Below are 20,220 nucleotides of genomic sequence, written 5' to 3'. Positions count from 1 at the left end.
CATTGATGCACGAATATTCTCTATATCTTCGTTATTCAGACATCATAGTTACACTTTGCTCTTGAAAGCTCTATAGATTCTAGAATAATTCCTTCAGATTAAAATCTAATTTCCGAAAAATAGTTCAGCCGCTTCTTCCTTTGCGTCTATTTATTCGCAAATGGGTCTTCTGCAGGATGCAGCTGATATTATATTGGTGAAATTTTTATGTCGCTGATATTTATACAAATTCGTATTTTTCTGAAAATAATTCACCGTCTAGTCGTAAATAATTACACAAAAACTACTAATTAGATACTAAATTAAATTTCTCTTGCTTAAGTTTCGAGTAGTTATTAATTTCGTCCTAGATATTAGCAGTGTTATAAATTATATTATTAATTGACAAGATGAAAGGAAAGAGTTCTGCGATGTAAATAATTGATTCATTGGTCGTTGAAAGAGGTGAGGCTCTTTAAAGGGTTAAAAATATGAGGTTTTTCCGGAAGAAGGTGATCAGAGGAAGGGTAGATCCAGTCTGTCGTGGCTCGGAACGGAGACAGAAACGCCACCGGGCATCGATAGAGCGTGGCGGTGCACTTAATAATAGTCCTCGCTCGTTACGCACTCGTCGAACTGCCTTGTTAAGGCTAACAGCCACTCGCTCTCGGGGAATATTCGAAAGTTATCGGACACGCGATCTCGTAAATCAATGCGCGTTATGGGACTTTGTGGAACTTTGGAGCACACGCTCTAATAATTTGTCATGAATCTTCGTTTCAAGCCAGCAGCAATATAATCGAACGGGCGAAGTTATTTTCAACGCGGTGAAACTAAATTCCTTCACCAGGAAGGACGTGTTTCTTTAAAGATAATTTCGCAATTCCATCGTGACGGTTGCTTAGCCAATCTGGAACTCGTTTGGTCCGCTGCGTTAACTAATTCCCCCAATTATCTTAAGTAATTCTATTAGTCCGACAACTCGGATGTTGCCCCTGACTTCCCTGTTTCGCGTGTCGTCGCTGAGATTGTGCGATTTAATCAAAGATATAATGGTTTCTTAAAGTTTTCTTGGAAAACGAGGGCTCTGAAATCCTGGCCCTTCATCTGTGAATCGCCAATATGTATCTTTGGCAGGACCTAGAAGATATAATTAGAATTTTATAATATAAATATTTCTAGCGTTTATTAATTTTGATATAACTACATTACCGTATGGAATAGAAACAAATTATACGTTTTATTAAAAATATCTTTTCACAGTGAGACAGCATGTAAAATATGATATCTTCGTATACAAGGGAGATTATGTTTAACAATATTATGGGAAAGGATTGTGTCTCAAGAAACTGCTCTTAAAACCTAGAACAGCAATACAAATAAGAAAAAACAAACGTATTCATTCGCAGCCTCTTCCCCCAATTATCCCAAAGCTGATTAATCATTTACGTCATCACCCCTGGAAAATTGACTCGGTTCAACGCTATCGTGTTTCCGTAAACAGCGTTCAATCGATCGCTCGATATTTCACCGCGGATACTATTTTATTACCGATCCATTTCGTCACCCCTTTCCTATTGCCGCTTTGGGAAATTTGTTGAATGAAAAATCGGGGTGATGGCGAACGATCGGGCATCGGATTTCGTGTTTTGACAGCGGATCGTCGATCCGTGGCTATTTTCTTTCCTCGTCTTTATCCTTCTTTTTACGTGGTTCCTAGGCCGAGTTTTTCGAAAGTCGAGCAAATGGGGTGCGCGAGGAGACAGGGCACCCTCCTCTGGCTATTTGAATTTGTAGAAAGGGTTCGATTCTGTTTATTTTTGGCAGCTAAAGTGGGGGACAGGGTGTGCGTGTATATGTGCTAAGGGGTAGGAGGATACGCTCACACGTGAATGGCCGATATTACGCGCGCGCTCTCTTCACCCTTCGTGAAAAGTTTACGCGCGTCCCACGTAAGAGTCGGATTGGGGCGGCGGCGCAGAAACCGGGGGTGAATTCGGGGATCGCGGCGATAAGTAGTACGCGTGTTTTCGCTCGAACTCAATTTACCCTCGCAACGCTGGAAACACCGGCAAAAGGGTGGCCTTTCCTTTGAAACGAAAAATCTTTATCCTTTGCCAGGATTTTTAAACGCCAGGGGCGTGTGACGAACCCCTTCGAATATCGCGCTAATAGGTACGCGTAGTTTGATAGATGTATTCTCCCTTTCTTTTTACGATGTATAATATAAACCATGACTTTTCCTTGTAAGTTACTGAATTTTAAATGTAAGAAATACGAGTCTTGATTTAATTAAATACTTGAAGATCTGAAGCTATTCGTTTCTTTCAACAACTTCGATATTTTCTAGTGACGACGTATCGTATAAATTTCATTTTTAGTAATCAGCGAGTGCGTGACTAACTTTAGAGATTTATGCAAGAGTTTTCTGAAGATAATTAAGTGTAACATAGGCAAAGATTTGTCTCACTTATCAAATATTGTAACGAGCATTGTACTTTGCATATTTTACATATTCTTGGATATTACGTTTAGCCATGCACACTCGTGCACTTGTTGGACGACCGTGTAGCATTGATTGCCTGCACAGGGATTAAACTGAAAGTCCTCGATGTTTCATAATTCATACACAGTCCAGTGCACTTGAATCAGCGTTAAGAAGTATTTCCATATCGCAGTTGCGTGTGTGTGCTTTGAAGAAAAAAACCAACTCGAGTCGACCGGACCGCTCGGTCAATAATTTCGGAAATCATTGTTCTCCAATATTCCACGGAGAGGTTTCCCCCTCGTTAAATTTAACGCGGCCGCCATAAGTAACAGTAGAGCGAGAAAGAGAGGAAGGGGTTGGTCGACCCACGACTCCGTGAAAAGAAGGGGGCACCGCGTAGAAAAGAGTACGGAAAGAGGGGTGGTCGGTTGACACTAAGTAGTATGTCCGTAACAGTGGCCCGAAAAATCCATACGTCCGAGGGCAGGCAGGCTAGATTAAAATGAAAAAAGAAAGGAGAAGGAGAGATGGAGGAAAAAAATTCCGCGCCTCGCCGGAGGGGTAAAACGATACCAGCTATACGCGACATTAATGAATGTGCCTTTAGAAACGGCCACGCCGAGGGAGGAAGAGAGAACCAAGGAGAGAAAAAAAGAGAGAGCCGCGTAGCACGTGGCTCGATTGCTTTAACGACCGTTTGTACGCGCGCGCGTTCGTTCACGCACGCTGCGCCTCACGAAAGCCTCACGAGTCGCTTAATAATCGCCGTTGATGAATAATCTCGTTTTCGGAGCATCGACGATTGTTACGCGAATTTCAACACCTCGACGAAAGGGAAGAATTTCGTCGAACGAGGTAATGAGTCCCTTACGCACTGATTCTTGGAAATCACGCGCCTCTGTTCATACCGTGAACAGATTGGAGGATGTGAGGAAGAATTTTGACACGCAGACGTTGGATAACTTTGTTTCTTGCACGAATTCTAACGCCTCGTAAAATTTTGTAGAATGGAGCAATAAGTATAGTCTCTGACTGCGCCTTAATCGTTGGAAGTTATGCGCTTCTGTTCGTACTGTGAATTGATTGGAGAACGAAGAGAGGGATTTCGACAAGCTGACGAACGAGTAATTCCATTTTCAGAGCATTAATGATTGTTACATGCATATACATAACTATTACTACTACATACTACTAACTATTATTACTTTGAACGACGAATGAAACATCTGAAAGCGGATGTGCATAGACTCGTAAGAATCTATATGCATATTTGGTTGCTTCGACGTATTGAGTTCATCAAAATGACAGTTCGCCAGAACACTCATCCACTGTAATCATAATCTAATTCTAGAAAATCATGCGCTTCTGTTCGTATCCACATATATGAGCAGATCAGATGATAGATAGAGGAATTTTGACAGGCGGCTGATTTATTTCTAACCAATCAAGCTTTCAAGTTGCCTCTGAAGAAAATATATATGATATTCGAGGATGAACGCACACGATTTACGTAGCCTGTAAGATTGGCGAATCCACGGATATCAGAACGCCCAGATCTATAAATACTGTCTATAAATCTCGCGGTACAGCTCGCTAGTAATAATTAGGAGGAACGAGTAGACAAAGGCGGGAATAATTCTATCGGCAGAACATGAAGGGAAGCTCGTAAATTGCCGGTTGGAAAGGGAGCGTGTCCAAGAATCTCGCCAGTCCTCTGGAAGCTGCTGTCTCTTCCCTAAAGTAGGAATCGCGTTAATTATAATGGCAGCGTGTAACCGCCGTTTATTCTGGTCGCGAACGAAACTTGATTTCCAACAACGAAGAAGATTCGAAAGCAGGAGAAGAAGAAAGGACGAACTGGTACGGCATGAAAGAAGGTGCTAAACGGATAGCACCGAGAGAAACGGGACAGCAGAATGGCGACCATAACGTAATTTTGACAGAAATAACGCCGCCGTGCTCGCTAAGAGACAATAAGTCCGCGACACTCTCTCGCAGGGGATCTTAGAATAGTTTAGTGTCCGCTGGTCTCTTCCTCTCACTGTATTCTCCATCTCTATCCTCTGTTCCACCTTCGTCCGAGACTTTCCCGTTTCGTCTGCTTGCTTTGCGTGACCCTCTTGGCGCCACGATTTTCATGGTTGCGACCGGATTGATGATTGCGCTGTATACAGACGCTGCGCCATTTTAGTTGCACCCTTTCCAGGTCAACTTTTCAGTAAACCATGGTTTGCGTACTTTCGTGGAAACTTTTAGACAACTTCGTATATTTTCTTTTCTCTCCTTTTTAGAGCTAAGCATTTTTTATACCCTTTTGACGCTTACTCAGAAGAAGGTTATTTCTATTGATAATTTCGATGGGACAAACTCTTCTTTGGTTTCTCCTGAAGAAACTTTTGAAGAACTTCGAAAGATTTCTTCTTCCTTCCCTTTAGAACGAGATAGCTCGAACTCGTTTACTATGTATCCAGTAGAAGAGAATTTTTATTGATAATTACGATGGTAACAACTTTTTATTAAATTGTTGTTTGGTAGCGTTCGAGGAAACCTTTGGTGAGCTTCGAAAATTTTCTTCTTCTTTCTTCTTGGGGTTGAATAACATATCGTACCCTTTTGAGACAGTGAAAACGGAAAGAATCTTCCTATCGATAATTTTGAAAAAAAAGGTCACTTTCCAAGAATCGATGGAAGTTTCCTACACAGATCGATGGAAGATTAATGTGATCCTTTCTCGAAGTTTCAGAAATATTGGCGTGCAACGTCAAAATATTCCCATCGATCACGTTTCCGCACCACTCCTCCCCAGAGGTCCGTGAAATCGACGCAGCATCTCTATTCTAGCTCATTAAATCGCATCTGGCCGGTTACTCCTTTAACGGAGCCGTTTTTCCGGAAACAATGTTGTGACGAGGGCCGTCGAAAAAGGGGTAAAGAAGCCGTGAGGGGGGTTGCCCGTTGGGATTTTTTTTTGTCGGTATTTAGGACCTCTCGAGAGAGAAAAAGGAAGGAAAAGGTTCAATGGACCCTTCGCGGCTGCCGCGCAGAACGGACTACGACACAGCGGGCACTTGACGCATTATCCAAACACGCGATTTTGTAGGTTATGTTAATACTCCCTTTCTTTCTTTATAGAAACGCTCCACAAATTAAAATTACACATTTGTTATGCAATGTTTATCATTAAGAGAAAAAAAAAGTTCGAATATTCTACAGTTTATATTATATGTTCTATACAAAATATTCTTTTTATTACAAAAATGTCTGCTCTCTTTTACAAATTCAAACTTCACTTATAGATAATTTGGTAAAAATTGAGTCTAACATCTATCTTTCTCACTATACTTATAACTTAAAACTACAACTAATGAGAGTTTGTGAGTAATACGAAAGAACTGAGTTGCGAAAATTTTCGGAAGCCAAGAACGTATCGACCGGCAAGATAATCATGATAATTGGTGACGAATTAAATAAAAATGAAATTTGCTTGGCTGTGAGAATAAAACTTATGTCATAATATTTGAAAAATTGTTTATTTCCGTAACATATAAGCCTGTTTGAAAGTATGTCGTGTAGATTTGGTTGGAGATCGTGCTCGGGTCGAGGATTTTCAGCTCACCAGATCACGAGACGCGTATAAAGGGTTATTCAGCGCGCGGATTAAATGATAAAAAAGGAGGAGAGAGCCTGCTCGCTGAAATACGGGGCCTTCTTTTCAGGATTGGGCTTTTTGAAAATTTTAAACTCCCCGATCAGGGCCCGGGGTTTTTCATCCACAGCCGGATCGACCTCTCCCCTCCAGCCTATACGAGTTTCAAGAACTACGAATAAAAGGGTTCAGCCTTTGAAAGCTGCTGGATATTCGTGCAAAGGGGTAGAAAAAGGGGGATCCCGATTGCGCGTGTCGTTCCGTGAATTTCTCATATTTTTTAAGATTTGACCCTTAAGTCCCGTCACGTTTCTCGTATTCTTCATTTCGCTGCGCACTGTTGTCAGCATTTTTGTCCCACTGTATGGGCGGCACTGCCATTCCCTTCCGTCTTAAACTTGAAACAGTTTTTAATCGCTTCGACACTAGTTTCCAACGCAACTTTTACACCAAGAATTGACGGAATATGGCTTTTCTATCTATGCATATTCATGTTGTTATCAACATAATCATAAAAATGATCCTTAAATGTTTTTTAGGAATAAACGAAAGACAGTAATGGAGATTATTCAATGTTCATTTAGAAATTTTAGTTCCCATTTAATATTAATGTTCACGAAATAATTCTTAATATATTATACTTGTTCGATTATTCAAAAAATTCGACCATCGTATACCATGATAAAGAGATTTGTGAGATCAATGGCCTACTTTATTGATATTTTAATACTCAAATACTCAATTGTTTGATCAAATTTACGATCGAATATACATCATTGTATCTTTTAACAAGATCCAAGGCCAGGTTCCGTTCGATGCCTAGCAGCCGTTTTGGCACGCTTCCTGCGACGCGGTACGCATAATTAGGCATCAACAAAATGTCTAACATTCCCGGATATTAAAGAAGAATCATGGACACTCTCGGTAGCACTCGCCATACTATGCGTTTATTCTTAATTAATAGCAACTCGATAAGAGGAGCCTTGACCCCCAACGTTCGTATGTTTGCATCTTTCTCACGCGTAATGAGTTACATCGTGGATGTTGGCTGTAAATTCGCGCGAATAAGAGTTTCCTCGACGGCTAGTAGTCAGAAGGTGCTCTAACGAGCTACACAAAACACGCAGCTGTGTTACATAATTACTGCACCGGAGGATAGATTAACAGTCCAAACCGAATGTTACGTAACAATATGCATCAACGTTCCCGGTTCAGCTAAACTGGATAATTAATTTAAGCATCCAGAGCGAAATGTAAATTTCGTAATTTGAGCACGTGCTGTCTTCGGCCTAACCCCGTTAAAGAAGGATATGCTCATCTTATTCGCGAGAAAATGGCAGTATGGTGCCATTTTTAGAATCCTAATTCTGTAATCACAGTTTCACGAATTCTTCATTTAATTTGTTAAATGTGAAAACCATGGAAGAATTTTAATATACCATAATTGGGAGCGAAAACTATCATTCGGACCAATAAATGTCTCAAAAAATGTCTGTGTGTCAAAATATCTCTTAAATCTAGTTGACGAAGTTATTTTAATCCTATTATCACTAATATTTTGATAATTTTGAAGGGGATGAACATATTTAATTCCGAAATCAAATACAAAGGCAACTTTGTAACTTACTTATCGCATTCTTCTTCCGCAATCTTCTTATGGGATAAATTTTCTGGACTTCAATTCCGTAATCGTAGTTTCATGCGTTGCTGATTTCATTCACGAAAAAACGAGATCGATCCAGAAGCTTCGTGCATTTGAGAGAACGTAATATGAAAGTATGGGAAGTATGTATAATGGTTCGCCTCTCCCTCGCAACCTTTACCATTTCGTCTCTTTTCTCGTTGTTCCTTTTTCTTTCGTTTCCCTGCCACACGGGGAACCCTTCTTCTCTTTCGCGTACACACGTGCGCATAAAACTTCGCTGGTACCTATCCCCACCAAAGGGTCCGATGGGGGGAACCCCTAAGAGAAATATTCGACAATTTTTAAACTCGTTTCTGAACGCATTCAAACGTGCACAGTCGACAAGTAGGAATTTCTTGGAATCAACCAAGCCTTTGGTAGGGCACGCCGAACGTGGACCATGGTTTCCGGCTAACAGAGGTGGGGTCTTTGCCATATATTCTCCTGGTGGTTATACATATATTTCGCGGCTATTCGCGAAATTCTTGGGAAGAGCGTGTTATTGTCACTTAAACCGTATGAACACGACAAACATCCTGGAAACTTCTAACGCGTCATGACGAGACTGCTATGGAACCAGAGAACCTTGTTAGAGATTCAGAAGTATGTTGGTCTTGTAGACATGATGTAGCATAGCGATTAGTACATTTTTAGATTGACTATAACACATTCACATTTGTTGAAAAATTCTAACAAATTTTAATTTATTTGGTATATTACCAAATAGTGAAGAATGTTTTTAATTAAATATCAAAAGATATCCTAAGTTCTGTGGACTTACGTTACTTTGGAGGTAGTCAGATAAAACTACAATGACGTGTTGCAATCATAAATCGCTGATAGTTCGATTCAGAATAAAATGTAGTGAATCTTGTCTCGAAAATGAAATTCAAAATAATAGGAAGAAAAATCGTCGAGCTTTCGAAATCAAAATACCCAATTAAAAGGAATTGGCAAGTATATTTGATGTACAAAGTAACTCCGTGCTTCAGTATTCCTAACAATGGCGGTCCGCATTGTTCCAAGTTACAGTTCGTAAGTTCTCAATATGAATTACACTAGGCCATATTGCATCCCTATATCGATAATATTTTTTGAAATTCATTGAAAATTCGGCAAAACGTTATAGTATCCCATAAGGACCTGTAATTAATTAACTAGAATAAGTCAATCATAAACAAGCTGTTGCAAATTGATAATTTAATGACTTGAAGTTGTAGGACCTGCAACGAAACTCGTTTTTATTTCACTTCTGTTCATTTGGTTTTGAAAGGCTATGCTATAACTCATATCTGAGATACTACAGTATCATTACCAAAGGTTTTTTAAAAGTCATGGACATATTTATGATTTCTTAAACGTTACGGTTGATCGTTTAAATATTAATCATGTCACCGTTAATTGCTGCTGACATATAATGAAAGACAAATTTCTTTTCTGTAATATCCATCAATTTCTTCGTGTAATTACACTTTAAACGTCTACATCAATGACAAACTCTACTTCTTACTAACCATATTAGACTGTCGCAGATAGGGTCGGTAAATCAAGCGCGCACAGTGAAGCTCTTCATGAACTACAGAACGCTTCTTTACCAACCATCCGATTCTTTATTAACAGCAGACGATACCACTCGAATCTACTATCGAAAAATTCAAGAATTAACTTGCCAGTTCAAACTGAAATTCCCTATATATAAAAGAAAAAGTTCCGTACATTCGATCCTGCTGATCATCATCCCGTAAATCCTCAGCCCGAGAGTAATCCTCACCTCGTCTCTTTGGTTTCTGATTTCAGCATTATTGAGACAAAGCATGTCTCCGGTTGCGGACACCTTGATCGGTAGCTCGAAAAGCTCTGTGTCACAACCGATAATCGATTACTCCCGATACGTGAGGCGGTACACGTCGGGTCAAGAATGCGGTAGCTCGTATTGTAAGGAGCTCGGTTGCCGAGAGCATTTTCACTGTCTGGACTGCAGTGGTAGGGTCTTTGTGAAAAAGGAGGAAATGATCAGGCATTTCAAGTGGCACAAAAAGAGGGACGAATCTTTGCAGCACGGGTTCATGAGGTATTCGCCGACGGATGATTGCTCGGAGAGGCATCCGGGTCGTGCTTGCCCCCACAATAGAAAACAGACACACTACCACTGTATCCACGAAAATTGCGATAAGGTTTACATATCGACATCGGACGTGCAGATGCACGCCAACTACCATCGCAAGGACTCGGCTATCATACAAGAAGGTTTCCAGAGATTTCGCGCTACCGAGAGCTGTGCTACCGATCACTGTCCCTTCGTTGGCCAGCGGACCACGCACTTCCATTGTCGCCGACCAGGTTGCCGGTTCACCTTCAAGAACAAGGCTGACATGGGTAAAGAACTACTCGCAGTTCTCCCTTAAAATTAGAAATTATAGTCCTCTCTTTCCTAGATTATTCGTTGTGTTTACCGTGACAATATTAGCGATTTCTGTTTGCTTGCCGATATCTCTATACAGTTAACCGTTTAGGTTGATCGAAAAGTTTTGTCGCCAGATTTTGCTGATACATGTATGTATTACAACTTCGTTCCGAGGGTTCCAGAGTTCCTAGGTAATTAAAGTGTACAGTGACCTATTTTCTAACTCGAGAATTGTTTCATGCTTTAAATGAGACCGAGGGGAGAATATATCAACAAGAAAAATAACAAATTCTACAACAACGAAGTAAATGAATTATCAGTAAATGAATTAACAATAGATATTATATTAAACGATTGATAGACATTTCAACTAAAACGATTCATTTCTATCCTTTCAAAGATCAAAAACGACAGAACTTTCCGATCTACCTAACACCTAATGCACCTAATACACCTAATACCAATCTAGCCCAAGGTCCTTAACTGGTTTCTTTAATAAGTTCCTTTCTCCGTCTTCTTCTTACAGACAAGCACAAATCGTACCACATCAAAGACGAGCAATTATCCCGCGACGGGTTCAAGAAATTCATGAAGTCCGAGGCGTGTCCCTTCGAGCAATGTCGTTTCTCACGCGTCTGCAATCACATCCATTGCATACGACCTCATTGCAGCTACGTTCTCCATTCATCCGGTCAGCTGTTTTCTCATAAACGAAAACACGAGCGTCATGAAACGGAATTGGCTTACAGAAAGTACAAGCAGATCAATGCTGTTGGCGGTATTCGACCGCCAGGATCATGGCCACCGGATGATCTCAGCACGCAGAGTCTCTCCTTGAGTCTTAATGGCGAAAGCTCGAACGAGGATAGAGGCTCGCCGTCGTATTATTCTTTGGATGATTCCTTTCAGAGTGGTAGCGACCTAGCGATGGATCTCACCGCGCCAACAACCACGGTCACTGCTAGTGGAAGTTCCACAGTGACTGTGGATCATCAGCATCAGCAGCAGCAACAGAGTCAGCAGCTTACTGCCACAGAACTTGCGTATCTGGTACCTGCGACAGCCGACTGTCCCTGTCACATAGGCAGGGAGCATCATCACTGCGGATTAGATCGCTGTGGTACAGCTCTGAAGGATCCTCGCGAAGTCAGGGAACATTTGAGAGAGCACGAGACTCAAGAGCGCATCACCGATGCTTTCTTCGAGGAAGGTGGCTGCGACGACAGTTGTCCGTATGCCGATAAAGAGAAACATTATCATTGTAATTGGGAGAACTGTCGCGAAGTAATCCTTTCGACTGACAAACCCTTCCGTCGACTGCAACATTATAAGATTCATGAATATAGTCGACAGTTAAATCTCTCTTGTTCTTCTCACGCTCTATCCTCTGATGTTACGTTAACGCACTTGACTAATATCGACGCGATGTTCAGGCGGAAGAGAGGCAGGCCTCCAAAAAATAGGGTTATCGAAATTTGGTCCGGTGGTGATCCAGCTACTCATACTCACGACTCTCCACAAGCGATCTTCACTAGTTTCAAGCTACCCAAACCTCAGACACCTAGTCTGACACCCAATCCTATGATCGAAGAGAGAGAAGGAAGTATCTCACCTTCGAACAGTCTTGGCGAACCAGAAGGATTCTCCACCTACAACCCAGACGGTTGCCCAGATCCGGCTTGTGTTCTCAGATCAACGAGACACCATCACTGCTCGCAGCTGAGGTGTCATTTCTCCACCGATAGACCCGACCAGCTACTGATGCATAGCAAAGACTTTCACGATAACGTCGACATACCGCCCGGCTTTGCCTTCTTCGATAAGATGGTAGATTGTCGACTGGCTGGCTGTCACAGTAATCGCGTTAATCGGCATTTTCACTGTACCAGGCCGAACTGCGGCTACTCCTTCGTCAGATACTCGACGATGGCGATGCACGAGAAACAGCACAGTAGTCACGACGATCGACCTGAATGCTCGTCGAACCAAGAATGTCAGACGCAAATTCAACCTATGGTTCAAGAAACGAAGCCGAGGATTCAAGTAAAGAATCCGGCTGAATTAATCGAAAAACCTGAGGAAAGCTTGGCCAGCGACATGGAGAACAGATCAATTATGGACGAAAAGGAATCGGAGATCCCCAGCCCGGATGTTAATAAGACCACCGGTAAGTGTAACTTTCAACATGGACACGAACCAGTGCACCTGTATAGTACTGTTTTATAGATGAGTTTTGTTTGGTAGTTACTTGAGATGTTTACCGAGACAGTTATCCAATCAATGCATGTCTTTTGCACGTACACGCACTCCAGCGTATATTACGACACACGTCAGCACTCCTTAATCCTTTCGATGTCACTATGAATTGTTAAGCTCGTCATTAGACTGCAAATATTTATGCAAATTCATATTTTTATTTAATCCAATTAAAGAAATGGAATTTGGATAGATAAATGTTTTGTTTATCGAATATTATGATAAATATCATAATATTTTATGTTTTGAATACTTTATATATTCTTGCATGTTATCTGCATTTTATGCATTTTTAATTTGTACACCTTTAAATTTTCTATAAATGCATAAAAATTCGCAGTCCACTCGTAACAAAATGATTCTTGTCAAATTTTTTCAATCATATCAATTTTGTTTCTAATATTGCATTCTAATAGTGAGAAACTAGACTCACAACATAGTGGACTCGATATTATAAAAAATCCTTTTTTTAGTTAAAGTGTCTTATCTGGCATTTTTTCTTTTTTGAAGTTCCCCGTGTCCTTACTCTTTTAAATAAAATTATAGTACACAGACTGTTGTGGATAACTAAATATTGATAACTAAATATTATGAATTGAATAGAAAAGACATTAAGATGTAAAACTTTTGTTTCTTCGGATATCTCAAAGTAGCAACTGGGACATTTTAAGCACAGTACCGATGAATGAAAATTAGTCGGTTAATATTAATATTAAAAGAAATTAAACTATACTTTTGCTCCCCTGAGGAATATAAACCATAGATAAGGCTCGTTTTAGTTATGTGCCCTTCAATTCATTTAGCCTGTTCTCGAAAGGATTACAATACATTTCCCAATTATCCTTTATTTTATTCCTATTTTTGTTTTCATGTACATTATATTTTCTTGTTGCGTTTGATGTATCTATTGTACAAGGTGGTTGTAATTATAGTGGGAGGTATATTTGAAGTGTTGGTTGTTTGGTTGATTGTTGCTAGTGGTGAGGGCGGCTGGCACCTATTATCCGGTCAGTGGACCGCCGAGTGAACCCGCACTTCCGGGCGTCGTGCTATCCATGCGAACTTCCGTGCACCAAGGTTCGTGTCTCTTTCGACGACCAATTTTCTTGCCTTGAATTGTGTTCGATTAGTAATCAGTAAATAGTAAATCAGTCGTCGCCTTTCACCTTTCGCATTTTTCAAAATTCGCACCTGTATTTACGCTAAACTTTTCCATTGCAGAGTCGCCGGTTCTTCCATCCACGTCTTCAGCGTCGCCGCATACCCTGTATGGACCAGAGCAGAGCTGTAGTAGGCCTTTCTGCAAATTAAAACGCAAAAACCATTACCACTGTAACGCCTGTAATCAAGCATTCTCCGAACTGGACCGACTGGTGGCACACATAGCGAAACATTCTACAGGCGCCATTCTCAGTCAACAGCAGCACGATCTAACCAGTCAGGCGCCTAGTCAAATGCAACACGACTATCTGGCGCAATTATCGCAGAAGCACGACTTTATGGCGCAGAACGCTCAAATGGCTCAGAATATTCAGAATTTCCAGAATCAAATGCAACGTCAGATGCAGCAGACTCTGGGTCAAATTAGCCAACAGACCCAAGTGAAAGAGGTGAAAATCGAGCCAACGAGATGTGGCTCGGACGTGGGAGTTCAGAACGTTCCCAATGTTAAGAGAGAGCCGAGTGAAGTATCGAGGGACGATGGAAACAATTCGGTGATGGATAACAACGAGAATGGCCAGTTGTCTCAGCCGAGTATGCCAACCAGTGTCCAACAATCCCCGGTTCCCACCAGCTTCGAACTCGACCTTAGCCACGGATTCCATTTTCCTAACCCTGCTGTAATGGCTGCTATGAATCAACAGATAGCCCTGATGAACCAAGCCCTGCCACCTTTCCTGCAGCATGGCGGCATGTACACTGGTGGACCAGGGCTGATGTTTGCTCCAGGTTTACCTCCGACCAATTTTCTACCTCCAACCAGAGATGAAAATCCTTTGGCCTCGTTAGCTGCGAATCTTAATCTCAACAAGAGATCCTTGTCTCCACCTGATAGCAATTCTCCGGAGGCGAAGAAGCAGAGGCTTCATCATTCCATGCGGATGCTGAAGGACGAGCCTGTACCGGAGGGATATGTCAGGTCTGTGTTATGCTTTTCCTAGGTTGAAATTTTTACTGTGTTACGTTATATTTTATAATATAGGGTGAGATGTTTAAGTAAGAATATCTAATTATTTTGTTATCTTATGAAATTTTTATGAAATTAATTTTACGAGAGAGATCCTTAGAACAAAGTCACATTATTTAAAGAGCCATATATAAGCATAAGACATACTTCTTCCCCAGGTGATTTTCTCAGATTTCAAGGTCATCTAGAACAGGATACTAGTGTCTAGAAGTATACTTAACGCTTACGAGTTATTTCTATTCTAATTTCATCAAATTTAATGCATGAATCAATTTCGACCCGAAAGCCTCGATGCTTTTTCATATACAATAAAAAAGACAATGATATTCTGAAAAAATTCGTCCCGTCGTTAAATGTGTCCATTTAATACAAATTAATAATATTTAATACAAATAATTAAAATATCTAATAATAATATTAGACACAACGATAAATAGTAATAACGGGATGTAAATTTTTATTTATAAGTCACGTAAGTAACGATTTTAATTTCCATTTCAGGTTCAGATTCAACGAAGACTGTAGGTACCCGCACTGCGGCTACAGAGAGCACCAGACACATTTCCACTGCATGCGTCAAGACTGTGGCTACTCGTTCTGCGACAAAACGCGTTTCGTTCAGCACACGGCGAGACACGAGCGTCTCGACACTCTAATGGGCGGTGATTTCCAACAATATAGAGCCAATGTTCCCTGTGGAAGAGCACAGTGTGCCTACACCTCTTCGTTAGGCTCGATGCAGAACAAGGCTTCGCACTTTCACTGTTTGAAATGCGATTTCGTCTGCACAGATACGAACAAAGTGGTCGCTCACAGGCGACAGCATGCGAAATTGGACAGTATCGCGGCGGCCGGTTTTCAGAAATTCACGCCGAGTCAGCCTTGCGGTGGTGTCCAATGTCAGCATTCCGGTAAACAGACACACTACCACTGTCTTCAGTGTCAGTACGCTGTTCTGGGCCTAGCGCAGATGTCTGCTCACAAGTATCGACACATGGATACATAACGACGTTCACCGGAGCTGCCACTCGTTGGAGAAGACTCAAGAAAGACAATTCTCTGGTCCCCGGTAGACATTCCTTGAAGAGTCCAGGCCCGAAGCCGAAGAAAGAGTAAGGAAGCAGCGGGGGGCTGGATCCAGCCGACAAATTCGGATCTCGCTGATGAAATCTGATTACAAGAGGACCGAGGGAGGAGTAAACTAAAAAAGACAATTTCATGCACCCTGTAGACATTCCCTGCAGAATTTCGCTCGCGATTGTCCATGCCCGATACGCACAACGCGTATGTACGTTTGTTCGACGAGGCTGGATGATTAGGAGCAGACCCCGACCGCGGCCTAGTCATTAATCTTCAGCCGTTCTATCGACCAGGAGAAATCGATAGCTCTTGGCGGCGTGTGTGTCTTCTCGTTCGGATCGAAACAGCATATGTATATATACATATATATATATATACATATATATCGGTCGATGCATCGAATGGAACTGTTCAGTCAAACTCGATGACTTCGTACTTACCAGAGGAGATATTTATTAACTGAATGACGATCTTTTTTTTTTAATATTTTCACGATCCTTCTCGAATCGTCTCGGCGATGGGCGAAGAAGTGGAGAATTTTTGAAGAATTTTGAATGAATTTCGTGTCACAGAATGATTTCGTAATGAAAGAGATCTATGGAACGACGAAAGAAACCTGGCATAGAACCGTAGACAATAAACATGAACGACAAGTCTATCTTATAGCTTTAGATCGCGAGGATAAAAGACAAACTATAATATTTAAAATAGAAAAAGACCTTGTACATTTCGTTTTCCTTCTTTGTTTTCCTCATATTTTTTTTTTTTTTTTTTTTTTCTAGTATCACTCGCGTACCCTCCGCGAAATTAGTCGTCACGACGATTTAGCTCCTAGAATATAGATAGTTAATATATGTAAAGAACTGATACGCGAGAGAGAAAAAGCTCGAATCTCTTTGCAGAGAACTTATTAATGAAATTTACTGAAACTCGAGTCCAGATTTAATATAGTTCAGACTGTTGTTTTTCTATGTAAATGATCACCGGCAAGAAAGGCGAGTTAAAAAGACAAGAACATTGTGTCTAGTCCATCGCGTCATTGATGATCGTTGCTAATTAATGCCGAAGAATTTTCCAAAAATTCACGGTAATTGGTAACATGAAAACATATAGCAAAGAGATCGTTCGTCAATGATGCAATGATTTTTCTACGATTGTTCACAGTTTTCCTTTTTTTTTTTTCTTTTTTCTTTTAATAAGAACTCACAGTTGTTTCCTTAGTTCCTCTTTTATGTTGACAAAGGAACTTGCATAGCCGAAATGGTAGCGACTCGTACTAAAGATTATACGCTTTCTCGGGACACGTGCCACGACTAGGAGGGTATGCGTTTCTCATTAATCGTATTACGAACAGTATTGATAAAAAAAGGATATAAAGTAATAAAAAAAAAAGGAAAAAACTGCAAGAAAACTGAGAGTTAACAAAAAGACTGCCAGCCAAGACGAGACAGGGCGAACACAGATCAAGGATGATTCAGTGACTCTTGTTCGCTTTTCAGGCAACCGTTGCTTGTTGTAATTTTAAAGGAGTTTTAAAGAAGAAGCATGTACGAAAGGTATACTTTAAAATGCGAATGCTCGAAATAGAAGATCGGCTGGTGTGCGTTTTAGATGCGGTGCGTATCGGAAACGATAGGAATTCTCGCGTTCCTGTTCCCAGGGGATACTCAGCAATGTTACGATATCATTAATTTGGTAAAGAAGTAGGATTTCTACTGGAAAAATATTTTCATTCGTCTGAATATCGGAGCGATCGTATGCAGCAAATTTGAGTAGAAAAAGCTTTTCCATTTTCCGAAATATCAATTAAAGAAGCTTCGTCTCTATAAAAGTTTATCCTTTTAAAGTTGCCAAACATCACAGTATGCGTTTATCTATTAATTTAAAAAATTAATATTTTATAATTTTATTATTCTCTTCAATATCCTATAGGATACCAATTTTAACAATTTCTATGCAAATTTTCCACTTTATTTATCGTATCGTTGGAGCTTCCTCCCCTGTTAAAAAAAAAGACGATCGACGAGTAACACGACGGACCTAAAGAAGACAGTGAATTGCGTATTTTTTCGAGGAATACGATCAACTATGTAGCTTTTAGAGTGTGCATAATCCCACCGGGATGAAATGTAAGCGTGCGAGCGTTGGATGACGCGCTAGGGTGCCTTTAGAGTTTTCCCCGAACTTGTAGGACCGTGCCTTAGCAACAATGACCGATTATTTACACAAATTCTTTTAATACGAACGATAATGAAAAGAATAAGAAAAAAAAAGACACACTGCAACGATGTGAAACACGATCGTAGGAAGTTAGTGCCTTAAAGAAACGCGTCGAAATACAAGAAAAACAAAAAAAAAAAAAAAAAGAAAAGAAAGAAAGAAAATGGAAACTCAGTCGCCAAGAATTATCCTGTCATTATTTTATAAACAATATCGAAGATAATATTAGTTTGTTTGGAATTTTATACACCAATAGAAATTTTAGATGCTTGTATATGCGATTAAAGAAGTTAGAAACTTTGCGACTGATAAGGATTCTTCGTTTTTTAGACACTTTTTTCCACGTGTCGTGAGTCGAGAGTCACGAAGACGAGAATTTAGCTCGTCATTTTGAAGACCCGCTTTTTGTAAATTTCGTAAATTTTTAAATTCCACACTTTTACAATTCAAGCGATTGAAAATTCCTAACATTCGAAAGGTTCTGTCATAAAAGACAGTCGTTTATTTACAAAAGAATTCGGGCAGGATTTTTTTAAACCTTGTACTGCTACAGAAAACAGCTTCTCTCACGTATTTTAACAACTCATACGCCGTAGTTCGTGTTAAAAATGAAATTTTAAGAAGTACGAAGAGAATCCTAAAAATTCTTCCATACGTTTTAACGATATTCTTAATAATTTACATGGAACGTCGAATTCCAAGAACAACCAGGAGAATTTTGAAAATTCTTACATTGTTACAGCAACGATTCTCCCACGTTTATTATTCCCAATAATTCGTATCAACCATCAAACTTTCACGATGTTCAAGAACAAAAAGCGGGTGCTCAGCGATCCAGGACGAGCCTTCCCAAACTCAACCCCAATCTTTTCCCCTATTAGTCTCTACTAGTATATCATTCCACTAGCAAGGTTACGCGTGTCAACGAAGTCGATTAGTCATAAAACGGTCCCCGTCCTCTCGCGATCGAGCAAAAATCGCGCCAAACTTCGCGACCTCGATCTCTCGCTGTTTTATCTCGGTAATCGCGAGATTGTTCAAACTATTCGCGAGAGATCTCACGAATTGTACGTGTCGAAGCTTCGAGGAGAAGCGGAGGATCGTGGATAAGCTGCTTGAGAGCCGAGCCATTATTAAACGAGTGCCATAAACGATGTAGAGTCTCTCTCTCGAGCGCCTGTCGCTTTCAATTCCTCTTTCGCGCGCCATAGAAACGCGCGAAGAACGACGAAGAACCTGAACCGAAGCTGTAAAATATTTATTGTAAATCGCGATACGAGCGCGTTTTGTGGTCTGGCGAGGACCGAAGTCGGCGAGATCGCGAGAGGATCGAGCGTTCAGAGGGTGAACCAACCTCGATGGATCATCGCGAGAGACTTGGAAAGAAATAAAGAGAGAGAGAGAGAGAGAGAGAGAGAACGAAAGAGAGAACGAAAGAGAGAGAGAGAGAGAGTGTATGTTTGGTGTAGCGACGATGAACTGAGGTTGCCTTATAACTATCGAGCCTATATTATATATATATATATATATATAATATATAATTTATATATATATATAATATATAATTTATATATATATATATATATATATATATAGAAATATATATTATTGTGAAGATTATCGATGACGATGGAGAAAAAATACTATGTAAGGATGGAAGTATGTATGGGTATGTTTATGCCTGCGTGTGTGTTTGTGTGCGCGTGTGCGAGAGGGAGAAATTGTGTAAAAGAGTGATATATGTATACCAGTAGAAAGAAAAAAACGTACTATTGTTTGTGGAAAGTTGAGAGAAAGGGAAATTTATCGTACGGTCATTAGTATTAAAATACCTGCTGTATGGATGTAAGAGAAAAGAAAGCTATTATATAATTTTATCTATTATTATTAATTATTATTAATTATTAATTAATATTCTCTATTATTATTATTATTATTATTATATTATGAATGAATATCGGAAACACACACCTTATGTAGCTGTGATTTTGCTTTCGAACAAGTAAAGATTAAAAATATTTATAGCAACGAGAAGCATTTTGTCATTTCATCAAATATTCTGGCTATCGAAGAAACGAAAATAGAATCAGATATTTTTCTAACAAGATAAGCCGTTGTGTTAAAGGTCTGACATAGCTATCGATATGTTCCTTTTTCTATTTTTTATACTTTCGTATCATCGAAAGAAAAAGCTGAATCGAAAGTAGACGAATTGACATTCCAAAGGAATTTCAAGATCACAAGATCTGCTGAAAGCGGAGTTTGACAAAATATT

General features: G+C 40.1%; 1 protein-coding gene across 8 annotated transcripts in view; it reads left to right on the top strand.

Moving 5' to 3' along the window:
- The window catches only part of LOC138186964 (zinc finger protein castor homolog 1), a 162,608-nt gene extending 144,499 nt beyond the window's left edge, over positions 1 to 18,109 (top strand). For 6 of the 8 annotated variants that reach the window (XM_069127324.1, XM_069127321.1, XM_069127322.1 and 3 more), the window contains 5 exons: positions 9,595 to 10,173; positions 10,728 to 12,368; positions 13,436 to 13,534; positions 13,679 to 14,597; positions 15,147 to 18,109. In XM_069127324.1, the coding sequence (XP_068983425.1) occupies positions 9,595 to 10,173; positions 10,728 to 12,368; positions 13,436 to 13,534; positions 13,679 to 14,597; positions 15,147 to 15,651 (3,743 nt within the window). In that variant the 3' untranslated portion in view covers positions 15,652 to 18,109. The remainder of the gene's footprint in view (positions 1 to 9,594; positions 10,174 to 10,727; positions 12,369 to 13,435; positions 13,535 to 13,678; positions 14,598 to 15,146) is intronic. The other 2 variants (XM_069127328.1, XM_069127325.1) reach the window with 2 other exon arrangements.
- Positions 18,110 to 20,220: the final 2,111 nt, after the last annotated feature.

The sequence above is a fragment of the Bombus flavifrons genome, chromosome 14 (genome assembly GCF_040668555.2).
Source record: "Bombus flavifrons isolate JBK064 chromosome 14, iyBomFlav1_principal, whole genome shotgun sequence".
NCBI classification, from domain to species: Eukaryota; Metazoa; Arthropoda; class Insecta; order Hymenoptera; family Apidae; genus Bombus; species Bombus flavifrons.
Note: the sequence above shows the minus strand (reverse complement) of the source record. Positions and strands in the feature narration are given on the sequence as shown.